The sequence below is a fragment of the Lissotriton helveticus genome, chromosome 3_1 (genome assembly GCF_964261635.1).
Source record: "Lissotriton helveticus chromosome 3_1, aLisHel1.1, whole genome shotgun sequence".
In the NCBI taxonomy this organism is placed as follows: domain Eukaryota; kingdom Metazoa; phylum Chordata; class Amphibia; order Caudata; family Salamandridae; genus Lissotriton; species Lissotriton helveticus.
In genome coordinates, this window is record NC_136061.1 from 587,704,656 (window position 1) to 587,719,307 (window position 14,652).

At 44.2% G+C, this 14,652-nt stretch overlaps 1 protein-coding gene across 1 annotated transcript in view; it reads left to right on the forward strand.

Moving 5' to 3' along the window:
• The window catches only part of UNC80 (unc-80 subunit of NALCN channel complex), a 2,761,828-nt gene that overhangs the window by 686,300 nt on the left and 2,060,876 nt on the right, over positions 1–14,652 (forward strand). Inside the window, exon 17 of the mRNA XM_078680564.1 lies at positions 7,525–7,691. Within this exon, the coding sequence (XP_078536690.1) occupies positions 7,525–7,691 (167 nt within the window). The remainder of the gene's footprint in view (positions 1–7,524; positions 7,692–14,652) is intronic.

Below are 14,652 nucleotides of genomic sequence, written 5' to 3' on the forward strand. Positions count from 1 at the left end.
AAGGGGGGAGATGTAGGTGAAATCGGTAATTGAATTACTGATTCTGTAAAAATCGGTATTTACCGAATCGGTAAATACCGATTCGGTAATGCCCATTGAAGCCCATAGGAATCAATGGGGATTACCGAATCGGTATTTACCGATTCGGTAAATACCGATTCCAGCAAGGGTGCAAGGGTTGTCACTTTGACACCCTCTAGCACCCCAAATACTGTCATGTGTGCCATGTGACAGACAGACATGCCCTAAGGGCATGTCTGTCTGTCACATGGCACAGGTGTGCATGCACACATGTGCATGCACACCTGGATTCGTTATTTTACCACCCAATTGTATTGGGTGGTAAAATACCGAATCTGTAAGGCCATAGGGACTTTGAAGAGTCCCACCTACATCCCGAAGTTACCGAATCGGTAAAATTACTGATTCAGTATTTTACCGATTCGGTAAATTTACCGATTCGATAAATTTACCGAATCGGTACATTTAGCCCCCTACATACCAAAAACCCATTTACCGGTCGGTAAATGGCCTCCTACATCTGGCCCCTAGTCACTGAAAGGTTATGGGACACAGCATGTGCAAGCATCAGGGAGGTCTCCAATAATGCTCAATTTAAATTGAACAAATTAAATTTCCTTTGTGGAACGTACATGACCACAGTAATTCTGAGAAAGATATATCCTGAGCAGCTACCTACCCCATATGTTAGGTGCCCGTGGCCACTTTTTTGCACTTCACCTGGGATTGCCCCAGATTATACCAATATTGGTTGCAAGTCTTCACTATATTAGTGGCAGCCACAGGCCCTATTTTGAAGCCTGGGCCCATATAGGGTGTACAGGGGGTAATTCCCAGAACAAAAGATGATGTACCTTAAGTTTATTAGATTGGCATTGGTCCTCCTGGGAAGGAGAGTGGTGATGAGCTGGATGAATTCCCGAATTCCCCAGCTACCCCAGTGGTGCAGAGATGTGCTAGAATGGGCGAGGGTGGAGGGAAAACAAATCAAAATGACTAAAAGGGATGAAAAAGTGCAGCATTACCTGCAAACATAGGGGTAGTTGGTGGATAGTTTCATATAGAAATGGAAAATTCTGTAGCAGTATTCATGCACTGCATCAGACCTTATGGTGAGATGGGGTGAATTGGAGGGTGTATAGTCAGACGACTTGAGCTTACAAACTTTTTGTTCAGTAAGAGTGGATTGGTGATAATGATGCATAGCCGCAGATTCCCTACTTTTTGGATTTCACCAGGCATCACACTGGATTCGGTAGATTTTCGTGAGCAGTATCCCTGCGCAACAGTAGGTGGCATCAGTCTTACCCTCTGGTGTTTTTAAATGTCTTCATACAAGACAGGTTTTAATCCCTGCGATGCCTGTCACCGACCGATGTTGGTGACGGACCCGCACCATGTCTATCTGTGGTGCCTGGAGCACGACCACTACACCAAGTTGTTCTCCGATTGCAGGGCATTGAGGGAGCAATCCCTGAAGCTGGTAGGGGCCCAGCATGCAACTACGCAGAAGTGGATGTCCTGGTCGAGGGGAAGGTCCTGAGATCTTTTACGGAGCCCAAAGACCTCTTCATCCTATTCAAAGTCCTCAGCACACTCAGGTAGGAGGCACAAGAAAAGAGCAAAAGGTCGAAACATTCTTCGACCACTCCTCGTCCGTCAGGCAGAAACGTGGGCTTCCCTGCACACGTTTGCCAAACATTAATGCCTAGAATGTTAGGTCCGCAGGGATAGGTACTTTGCCTATTCCATCCTGCAGGACTTTCTCGTTTAAAATTAGTTCCCAAACACTCATCCAGGGATGGTATTGCTTGGGTATCTATTCAAAAGGTAAGGAATCTGCAGCTAGAAGTCTGATGAACAAGTTTCTTACCTTCAATAATGCCTTATCTGGTAGAGACTATATCGAGCCTCAGATTCCTTACCAAACCACCTGGTGTCAAGGACAATCAAATCTCTGGCACAAGTGTGCCCACTCATTGCATAATAGTGTCCAGCACATACTAATGGTCCTATTTGGACATTCTTGGTATAGTTTGGACCTTCTGACAGCCATTATTGACACATTGAAGGTATAACTGGACTACTTTTACCCATCCCTGACATAATAGTGGCCACCTTTTACATAATAATGGCCATTACTGATATATAGTTGGCAGTCTGCCAATTATGGTGTTCACACTGGCAACATTGTGGCCGTTGTGTAATGGTGGGAATTGTTGTCAGATAACAGGCATCTCTGGTGTTATTGTGCACATTAATTCGTGTATGATTGTAATACATGGGCATTTGAAGAGGAATCTGTTCGTGAAAGTTATTAGTAGTATATCCTGAAAATGAAAACTGATATTTCAAAGTACAAAATTACGTTTTACAGAAAAGGTTTTCCTTCTCGAGAATTGATTTTGTTTTTCTAAAATGGAAAGTGGTATTTCATAGAAAAATGTGTGCACTGGTGATGAAAACAATAGGATTGTGTGGTAAAATACCGACTCTTAAGGGCCTGTCGCACTGTAAAGTGTGCCACCTACATTTGTAATTACAGAATCGGTATATTTACCGATTCGGTAATTTACCGAATCGGTAATTTTACCGAATCGGTAAATATACCGATTCTGTAATTTTAAGCCCCCTACATCTGAAAACCCTAATACCGGTCGGAAACGGCCGAAATTGTCCGTTTCCGACCGGTATTAGGGCTCCTACATCTGGCCCCAAAATCTGATAGTAGTTCAGGGGGACGTACCTTGAGCAGAAGTACCTTTCACTACAGAAAAGGTTGCAGACCCCTAATGTGGACAAACATATAGCAGTATTCTTGCCACAAAATGTGAGTTCTTGCTAGTTGTTTCAGTAATTGAGATTCAGCTGAATCAATAAAGTAACAATAAAGTCACAATGAATGCACAGTTTGAGCCTTAACAGAGTGTCCGCTGTAAAATCATTGTAATGTGCAATTCACACAGTAGGAGGCAGGGATTTCCCAAATTAGTTTGTCTGTTGTTCAGCAGCAGCATGATATTTGGCCATTGGACTCTTGTAACATATCTGTAAGTGCATGTTTATCAGTACACTTGTTTAAATAACATATTTTATTGGCCTCGGGTTTTATTGTCACATATAAATCTATGCCATATGAGCAAAACTAAATGTAAGCAAATAAAACGTCATTTGGAAACAATTGTACTAGTAAATGTATATTCGAACATTATTATTACAGTGTAAACTTCAAAGTCCATGTTAGTACTAGAATAGCTCATATTTATTTACTTTAGAAATCACTGCTTAATGTCACTGCTCGGATTCCATGTTACAAGAGAGGATCGGGGACCCTGCTCATAAAGGGCTAGATGTAGGTAATCCCTGATTACCGATTCTTAAATATCGAATCATACCGATTCGGTATTTAAGAACTGGCAATCGGGATGTAGGTATATTTACCGAATTAATTACCGAATCGGTATGATTCGGTAATCAATGAATCGGTATTTACCGAGTCTGTAACTGCCATTGTTTCCTATGGGCCTTGAGGCCCATAGGAATCAATGTCAATTACCGAATCGGTAAATACCGATTCGGTAATTGGGGGAAATATTGAAGGGTGGCAGGGTGTCACTTTGACACCCTGTTGCACCCCTCAATTGTGCATGGGTGCACATGTTGCAGACATACATGCCCTTAGGACATGTATGTCTGCAACATGACACTGTTTAAAAAGCAAAAAACATGCTTTTTAAATGGTTTTCTTAATTTACCACCAACTACTAGTTGGTGGTAAATTAAGAATTCTTAAACCCTTGTAGCACTGAAAACAGTGCTACCTACATCTGAAATTACAGATTCGGTAATTTTACCAATTCGGTATTTTACCGAATCGGTAAAATTACAGAATCGGTAAAATTACCGATTCTGTAATTTTGCATGCCCCTACATACCAATGTCCAAATACCGGTCGGAAACGGCCGAAAATCAGTATTTTCGTCCGTTTCCAACCGGTATTTGGACACCTACATCTGGCCCAAAGTCTCTGTAATGCTATTTTATCTCACTATTCTGTTTTACTCTCCGTGTCTCTAGTTCTAGTCATTTCACAATATTAAATCTTTCTAGTTTCCTCACTATGACATAAAACTGATGGAGCAACTTTGGGGTCGATTATGATGGCGGACGGATTGCCGCCGCAGGGCTGGCGGGGCAATCCGTCCGCCATTCTCCCTGAAATGACCCCCCGCCACATTAGGATGGCTGGGGGGTCCACGGCGGATGGCAAGACCATCTGCCGCTTTTCCGCTGGTCGCCTTCGCGTCCGGCGGAAAAAGTGCTCACATATGGTGGTGGTGTCTGCGAGACACCGCCAACCATATTAAGATGCTGGCGGTCCAATGCCTTTCCATTGCTGCCGTGGAAAGGCATACGGTCTTTGCTTTGGGGGCCCGCTGTGGGCCCCCAGGGTGAAGGGGGGTGGGGAGTGCACATGGGGGGTACCTATGGTACCCCCCTGCAGTTGCATGCACAATGAGGCAGGCACCGCACGCTGCCTGACGCTTTGTGCATGCAAATGCACAGCATGCATTTTTAACTTTGCGGCGGGTGCTGCTTAAAGCAGCACCCGCCGCAATGCTATATATACGGGATGTGACCGTCAGGGTGGCGGTCACATCCTAATTCCAACGGAGGTAACGCCGCTGCCCCTGCGGACGGTCCCTCCACCTCGGGGGTGGCGGACGGACGCACGTCCGTCCGCCATCATAAGAAATTTATCAGTGTATGCATTAATGGGGGAGGCGGTTGCTCCCTCTTTGGACTGTCTGCATATTATGTTCTACTGTTAATAATTCCAATTTATTAATTTTTTGAAATAATTTTTATTGAAAGAATGAACACAGAATTAGGACCTTACATAAGTATTTTGGTGCAAGAGTAAAACATAATGACATTAGCAAATATTATAGTAAGAAAGAAAGAGATATGTATAGGAAGAGGAGAAGTAGGGGTAAAAGAAAATACATTAACGTAATAAAGGAGTGTGTTCCATTAGAGAAGATCTTATATTTGAATAATTTGATCTATGAAAGGGATAGAGAAAAGATTAGAGAAGAAAGAAAGAAAAGCAGAAAGGGGGGAAGAAAGAGAGGAGAAGGGAGGGTTAAAAGAGTAGAGTAAAAAATCGGTGTTATAAGAAAGATGAGTGTGAGGATAAAAACGTAGTAAAAGGTAACCATGATAAATCAGATTTAATCTTTAACTAGATAGAAGAGTGAGAGACAAAAGCAATTCTATATTCATCACAAATCAAATTCCACCATATCAAAAAGGATATTTTAGAATTGTCTTTCCAACATGTTAATATAACTTTAAAGGCAATAACAATAAAGAGGTCGGATGTTGTTTGGTGAGCTCTCAGGCGTTTTTCTGTTCCAGTAGATTTGTCAGCGCCGGGACGCCTCTTTGCTGGGGCAGCTGTGCGATTTAAAAAACAGCTAACATAATATAACATAACATAACATAAAATAGTTTTAGAGGGAAGGTGATCGAAATCCGTAGATATAGTACCTAAAAAGATTGTAAATAGCAAATGGTACATCACAAGTACAAATCAATAAACATTTAACCCATATAGCTTTCCAAAATTCATGAACCTTAGGACAATAATAAAGTAGATAATAATTCAAATATTTAACAGGTACATTTTCAGAGTTCTCCCTGCAATAGAGGATCATGCTTATTTTCACGCTGTTCAAGATGTTGCTGGCTATGAATGGTACCTTACATATACATCAGAGCGCTAAGGTGTGCAGGGCATAATGCATGTTTCTTAACATCAGGTGCCAGCCCAAACAAAGCCGAGAGCTATTTGACGTACTTCAGACTCACAAGCTAGCAGTATTATTTTTTTAACTAAACATGGAGAGTCCTCAGCACCCAATGTGGTTTCCATTCTATGCCTCGAGCTCTCACGATGACCCTCTACCCATATTAAATCGAATCGTCATTGACATTAGATTCCACAAATCACAGTTTTATGAATTATAACCATGTATATAGTAACATGCACAGATCTCTTGGAAAATATTGTTTTCGTGGACTTATTGGATCCGTTCTCTGTTTGCTTTGTTCGGGTTTATTCACTGTGTGCACCTTGTCTGAGCATCAAGCACTTTCAGAGCAATCACATTTCTACGTTTTTTCCAGTATATTCAACTGCTCGTCATCTATTAAATTACTACATAATTCTTACAACTTGAAATATACCTGTTTTTTTGCTTTCTGCCTTTATTTACTTTTATCATTGTCATAAAGATTTTTCTTTTTATTGTTCTACACAATGACTATTCCAGTTGCAGAATAGTATCATTGAGCAGGTGAAAAGGGAGAATCGTGTTCTCATTTGCTACCAGTAATAGTTAATGTGCTAGAGGCCATCTTTAAAATGTCTTCTAAGATGATCCATACTTCTCTGAATAGTAGTGCAGAGTTGAGGTAAGTGGCTTTAGTGGCTCTGCTTCTGGGTTATAGATATGTGCTTTGAAATAAGGGACCACATGGAGAAATAAACACCTGCGGCTTATCTTTCCAAGGATAGATTCATATTGCTGCCTCTGTCCTAAGTAATGCTATTGCATCAACGTTTGTGGTGATTCCTTTGACGTTACAAAATATTATGGCACTGGTGAGTCTCAGTCTGCAGTGGAAAGAGTTCCCATTAATTGCTGACTGCCTGTGCCAGGATGCCTACGTTTATGTAAACAAAGACTAGGGGCCTGATTTAGATCTTAGAGGAGGGGATACTCTATCACAAACATAAAAGGATTTTCTGACCGCCATATTACAAGTGCATTCTATCCCATGCCACTTGTAATACAGAGGACAGAATATCTGTTACGTTTGTAACAGAATGTCCCATCTGCCAAGATCTGAATCAGGCCCTCGGTTATTAAATATGTCACATTTATAGTACTAGCAGCACTGTATGCTTAAAATGTCTGATTCGCTCCTGCTATGTTGAGTTCAGTAATTGATGACCTGTAGCGCAATAATTTTGGTGACTAAGACACATATTATAACAAAGACAGAGGAATTGCAAGAATGGACTGATTCTGAAAGAAAAAATGAATCTGCAAAGATAACATAATTGTAAGATGATTGTTGCACTCTAATGCTCGTATCTTCTGAGAATTCAGACACCACATGTCTTAACTCTGTCTTTCCATGACTCATTAACAGCGCATATTTCCTATTTCAAATATAAACCTAAATGGCTCTGCCTTAGCTGTTGTGTTTATATCCTTTTTATGTGTAAATAGTGGTTATGTTGATTTCCATCATGAAATTTACAGGCTAAAAATGCTTGAAACTATAAAAGGTGTTAAGGAATCCCAATTTGTTATAAAAGGAAAATTGAAGGAATCAAATGAACTTCATTGGACTCCTTTAGCATAAAACCATTTGTTATTTTCTGGTCTAGCTTTCTACTTATAACCATCTTCTTATTTTTTAAACTAGGGATTATATTGCGACATTCGACAGCTGGTCCAGTTCATCAAGGAAGCCCATGGAAATGTCTTCCGGAGGGTGGCACTCAGTGCCCTATTGGATAGTGCAGAGAAATTGACACCAGGGAAGAAAAATGACGACAATGAACATGAGCCCAGACCTTCAGGGAGCAAAAGGTTTGTGATTTAATTGAGTTACTATGCACCAATATGGTTGTAAAATAAAGGATGTACTTTAGGTGCCTCTAGGGGGAGTAGGAGAGCTGACACTTCCACCACATTGACTAAAGTAGTTTGGGTTGCTTCAAATGAGGGGGATAACCTCCTAAACAGACACCATTGTTTAAGCGTATTGGAATTTTAAACCTGTTTACTGCTATTTAAAATTACTAGGGATTCCCAGCCTGGCTACGGGGAATGATTCAAGCATGTAAATATATAAAAGATTCCTATACCAGAGAACTGGAATTACAAGTAAGTAACTAATTTCTTCTCTAGACAATGTAGACAATGAGAGTAGCCATCGACTGCTTCAGATAATTAAGTGCATACATTGCCCTTCTAAGGAGAGCTTAATGTACTTCATGTTTGAAGGCTTCATCCTTGGAGGAATTAGTCATTCATGAACAGGTAACAGGCATTCTGTTTCCTGCCAAGCAATGTGGGCCCTTTTCTGTCTTTTGTTGAGGCTTCTAAGAATCCCTTTTCATGTACGTTAGAGGAAGTCAGCTTTTGCAATTTCAGAAATATTTTTAGGATCCCTTTTATTTGGAAAATCTCCCAGTATGGCCTCTCTGGTGCTCATGCTTCGATATTAAGTGAAGGTCCCACATTGCCTCCTGAATATTCAATAGGACCTGAAAGAAACACATAGTGATAGATGCCTTACCTTAGAATTACCCTCAGGCGTCAGACTGGATCCGGAAAGTTTTTTCATCAGCAATACCCCTGCGCGTCGGTAGGCATCGTCGTGCAGCTCCGCGAGCGTCGTTGGCGCCGTGATGACATCGTTAGAGCTACTTAGTGGCGCCCACCTGCACTGACGTCAGTTCTATCTTTTTCCGCGCCAGCAAGCGCAGATCTGGGAAGCGCTAGTACCCCCAGTCACTTTTTGACTGACTTTTTCAAGGCCTTTTACCTCATCTTTTAGAGTCGATCGACTCCCGGTGTCGTAGGGATGCTCGGTTTCAAGAACTGTGCGGACTGTCATTGCATGATGTCAGTGACAGATCTCCACCGCGTGTGTCTCTAATGCCTGGGGCGCGACCACGACCCCAAGTCGTGCCCCGACTGCTGGGCCATGGTGCCGAAGACTTAGGGGGAGCGGTTCCAAAATTTGCTTGAAGCCCGACAGTCGGCTCCGCGCTGCTCAAGGTCCCGGTCCCGTGGGAGGTCGAGGGACTGGTCGCGGAGCCATCATCACCACTTATTCTGGATCTAAGTTTTCGCACTCGGGTCAGGTAAGTCGAAGCATTCCAAGAAGAAGTCGAAGAAGCATTGTCGCTCTTGGACTTCCCCTCGCCCGTCACGCGACGCGGCTGAGGGTGCCGGCGGTGCCACCCCTGCGGCTCCGGCAGAGCCTTGGACGTCGCCACCAGTCTACCCCCCATTCCCGGGTGCGACGCTTGCCCAGGTGCAAGAATTCCTTGCTGCCATGGCCCGACTCTTTGGGCTGTCTGGCCCCGCCGGTGCGCCTTCGGACACCGCGGGCCAGACAGGGGGTCCTGCCTTACCATCTCCGGCGGCTCCGGCCCCAGTGTCACCGCCGGCTCCCGTGCCACAGGTCCACCAGGAGTCCAGGATCAGACCCCGATCGAAGCCGGTTGACCTTGTGACACCTCCACCGTCGCCAGTCTCCCCGGCACTGCTTCCGACGTCGCCCCCTCCTCCGGACAACGTTGTCCCCAGTTTCAGCCCGGACACGGTGATGGATCAGCATCGTTCAATGCCGATACTGACGCCGATGATGCCTTTTATGCCCTCTATGTCCATCCTTCTTATTTTGAGCTTGTTCCACAGACTTCGAAGGAAGGGGAGGACTGGGAGGGATCTGAGGACCCTCTGGCACAGGCCTGTGCTTATGATGCGGACTGGGCAGAGGATTTGGTGGAAGCCAGTGGTATTGACACCTCACCTGACCCTGGCATGCTGTCTCCTCAGACCGTGGCTATGGAGGAGGGAGCCAGTTATGCAGCGGTGTTGCGTAGGGCAGCCGAGGCTCTCCACCTCGAACTCGCTATGGTGGCCGTCAGAACTAACCTCCTGACAGAAGTGCTCCAACTGGCGGCTACCTCCCCGGAGCCCTTGCTGCCATTCAATGAAGCACTGACGGACGTTCTTTTGGGTACCAGGCCCAACACAGGGTATCCTGTGGATAGGAACGTGGCCCGACGCCATCGCCCGGCTCCGGGCCACCCCTGAGAGCTTGGTGGTCCAAGCCTCAGCTTCTCAGAGCGCACTGTCTGCTGCACCTCCAGATAGGGAATCCAAGAAGCTGGATCAGTTTGGCAAGAAACTGTTTTCATCTGCCAGCTTAGGGCTGAGGTCGCTGAACGCCGCATGCCTCTTGGGCTGTCATACCCACGCTCTGTGGGACATGGTTGCGCAGGTGTTGCTCAACTGCCCGGAGGATGCAGCGAAGAACACCATACGTTGTGGGCTGGATACCGCCAACTCACTGGGCAGGTCGATTTCCACGACGGTGGCGCTTCAGCGCCATGCCTGGTTGAGGACAACTGGCTCTTCAGGAGCTGTTCAGAACACCTTGATGGACATGGCCTTTGATGGCATTCGCCTTTTTGGCAGCAAGGCAGACAGTGCGTTGGAGCACTTCAAGGACTCCTGGGCTACAGCCAAGTCCTTGTGCCTGTCGGCCGCTCTGCCTCCTCCGCAGTCTGCCTTTCACTCCTTTCGTGGCCATGGAAGGGGCGCCCGCAGCGTTCGCAAAGCCACAGGCCACAGCAGCAACAACCTCAGCGTGGCCGCGGACGTGGGAACCGTCAAGGCAGTTCAGGGGGCAAGCGGGCGGGCCAGTCCACTTCCACCCCCACAGCATCCACTTCAAAGCCCTCCTAGTCCGATCTATTAGGCCCATATGATGCCAGTGGGTGGATGAATACGCCATCATCTCCACCACTGGTGTACCATCACCTCGGACAAGTGGGTGCTGCAAATTGTCTGAAGGGGCTGCTCCCTCCCCTTCGAGGCAACCCCTCCAGCCATGCCACCTCAGTACCACCATATGTGGGGGGATTACTTGGCGCTTCTCCAGCAGGAAGTTGCGGCCCTCTTGGCTAAGGGGGACATTGAGCGCGTTCCGACGCCAGAAGTAGGTTTTGGAGAAGTTCAAGATGCTCACGCTGGCTCAGGTCTTGTCTGTCCTAGACCTGCAAGACTGAATGGTGGCGTTGGACTTGCAGGACACCTATTTCCATGTCCCCATCCTGCCTGCCCACAGACGCTACCAGCAATTCACAGTAGGTAGAGTTTTGTAAGGCATCTCGCACATGTTTCCTCCTGCATTTGTGATGCCTCAGTGGGACTTGAATCTAGTTCTTACCTTTCTGATGTGCGCTCCCTTTGAGCCACTTCATAATTGCCCTGTTCATCTTCTAACTCTAAAGACTGCTTTCCTGGTTGTCATCACCTCTGCCAGAAGAGTGAGTGAGCTCCAGGCTCTTTCTTCCAAACCTCCTTTTCTTTCTGTCCATCCAGACAAAGTTGTTCTGAGAACTCGTCCTTCCTTTTTGCCAAAGGTTGTCAATGCCTTTCACATTGGCAGACCATCAATTTGGCCACCTTCTTTCCCCCTCCGCATCCTTCTAAAGAGGAAGAGAGACTCCATCGTCTAGACCCAAAACGTGCGCTCTCTTTCTCCCTGGGCCTCACACAACAGTTCCGGGTGGATGACCAACACTTTGTTGGCTATGTTGGTGCTAAGAAAGGTCGGCGGTGCACAAACGGACCATTTCTCGATGGGTCATTTTGTGCATAAAGGCTTGTTATTCCTTGGCTAAAAAGAAGCCTCCAGTGGGGCTCCGCCCACGGGACCCACGTCTCAGCATACCCTTCCCTCTTAAGGGGACAAATGCAAAAAGATCAGATGAGGTACAGAATGCTGAATCAATTGAACATTCACCCTCAGTCACAGATCTGGGTTAAATTCACCGTTTTTTTGCACGCCATGCCACTCCAGTTTAAACCCAGCCATATGCAAATCAGTCTTGACCCTGTTCCTATGGGAACAGTCCAGCCCAAACTGCCAGGCCAGGTCCTCCCTGGACCAGAAACAAGCATCCTAGGACCGGTTTTGGGGTTTCAGGGCAGACCTAAAAACGTGTTCCATTGGTGGACAATTTAAACAAATATAGGACCTGAATCTCCTCATAGAATGATCTTATGTCTAGAATTGCCAGACCCACTTCTTCTTCTGAATGATATGGATTCTTAAGTTTAATTTTGTTACTCTCCACTGTCCTAAAAGAAAGTGTTAAATAATGCCTAAACCTTTTTGAAATTATTTCATAGAATATATAAGGAAGAATGGAGCTTTTAAAATATATGAACTTTTGGAAGAATAGCAAGCCTTGATTCCCCTCTCTACTTTTGGATGATTCCTGGTTTTGGGTGACTGGCAGTAGATGACTTAATTAAATGTTTTCAATTTTTTTAGCTTTTGAAATGTTAAATAGTGCTCAAGTGTTGATCCTAATGTATTTTGATCCTTCTGTAATATGATGTATCAAGTACCTAGGTTGATCAAGTTTCATAGTTTTGAAAATGAAACAGGCAGTTTAAAAACAAATGTTGACTTAAAATGGTGGGATAGAATCTGATTCATTGACTCTTTTTTTTAGACAGGCTATGTATGGAATGTAGCTTTTGCAGTTGTAAGTGAAGAGTTGGGTAGGCCAGTTAAAATAGAATTACTGTAACAGAATGTGAATGCACCAATGCCTGAACAAAGAGTTCTGGGGTTATGAGGAGTTTTAGTTTCCTGATAAGATGCAGCTGTTTTTGCACAGCATCATACTAGAAGAGCTGCTCCAGGGTATTATTTTATAGCTATTTCAAATTTAGAGTTATCCACACAAAAGTCTCTGTGCAGCTCACTGTGATATGAAGTGCACGGTTTTCTGCTCCAAAGAGTTACTGAATAGAGAGGCTCTAGAAGTTGCATTGTAGCTCCCCCTGAACATTCAATCTGGATTATTCTTTTTCCACCAATGTCTGTATTGCTTATTATTCTCAACAGGAATTTCGAAACCATTATTATTTCGTGTGGTCCCAAATAGATGAAACCGTTTAGTATACAGCTCTAAGTATCTTCAGTTTGGGACATAAGTTATGGAGATCATCAGGCTTCCCTCTAGTCATCACTTTTTTAGGTCTTGTTTGGCATCATAGCATTCTGCATGACCTACTGTTACCAATTAATTACAATATATTTAGAGTGGACATTAGCTCCTTGTAGAGGAGTATTTTTCTTTCGCCTCATACTGTTGGTTGTTTGGTGAATCATTCTGTCCCCCATGGACTGCATTTTTAGGTCTGTCTAGACAGCACATCTGTCCATAACACCTATTGTTACCAGTTCTTTAAACTACACATAAAGTGGACTTTGGCCTTTCTCAGAAGGGTTTCTTTCTTACCTAATCCTCTTGGTTTTTAGGTATAATATACCTCCTTCTATGTAGTGCTTTCCTTGCAATGCACGATTAACTGGTTTACTTATTAAAAATACAGTGAGCCACGACACGTCAAATTTTTTATCTCATATATCCATTCTCTACTGAAAGCAATCATTTTTGTTTGGGTTTTCACTGCAGCAGAGAGCACAAGTACAGTGCATGTGGCAGCTGTGCAAACGTTCTCCACACACACACACACACACACAAACACACAAACCAGGCAAGTTTAGCTCTAGATATAACAGTGAACAGTTACATGCGTACACACATAGTACAAGAAGCAGTGGAAGCATCTATCCCACTAGTACAATATCGTATAGGGAAACAAAATATCCAGCAGTCTGAGTAACTCTGGAAGGCAGACCTTGGGATATCACATTGGATGGCAAAGTGTGTGTGGGCGCTGAAGAATGATGTTGTGACAACACACACCTGCCAGTTGTGATGCATTTGGAGATTTTTCTTTCGGAGGACTGTGCCTTTTGTGAAGGTGCTTATTTATTGTTACTGTATCTTTAATGTACCAAGAACCTTTACTGTAGTGGTTCTGGAACCTTGCCTTGGTTGTGTTCCCTCTTGGGCAGTTACTATGCTGTCTCCTGTGGATGAGGTTTAATAAATACCTCCTGACTTACTTCACTGGTTCCTGAGCTTTCTTTCATGCAGAGGACACCACATTTTTATGGCGACGATCGGGTGAATCCACATCACTTTCCACCTCAACACAGAGACTGAGAAAGAAGAAAATTTCCCCTTCTCCTCCAGCGGCAGTTAAATATAAAGAAAAGGAAGCGGAGTCTTCCCAGCGGCTGGTATAAGTAAAAGCGGTGAGGAGTAAGGTGGGAGGTTTCTCGAGGAGAATAATTTTATTAAAAGAAAAGGACCGTCTTTAGCTGGAACAGATAAAACGAACCATGCTCGCGCTGAACAACGCTCGTGCTTAAATTGCCTTGCTCGCGCTTATGAAATCAACATCACGAGTGTTACACGCGCATTAATTCTTTTGCTCGCGCTACTCTACTTGTTTTTAAATTGACTTGCTCGCGTTGATGAAATAGACATCACGAGTGTTACACGCGCATGGATTCTTTTGCTCGCGCTACTCTGCTCGTTCTATTATGATGTAACAGCGCCCTCTGCTGTCCTGTTTAAAAAGCGCAAAGCACTGAAATAAAAGAACGTTTCTCTTTTCTTGCACAACCATCCCACATTGCATTGTCATCAAAAGAATCTTATCATATGCAAGAAAGAAAGACAGATCATTCTAATCTAACCATTGTTGAAGGATTCTATGATCTTCCTTAACTCAACAATTGCTTAGCCTAGAGGAAAAGAACACAGCAAGAGAAAGGAAGATTCCAAAAACAAACCCTTCTTATTGTGAACATTCTTAAAAAAAAAAAAAAGGGAATTCAACATAATTAAAACTTTAAAAGAGGGCCTTTGAA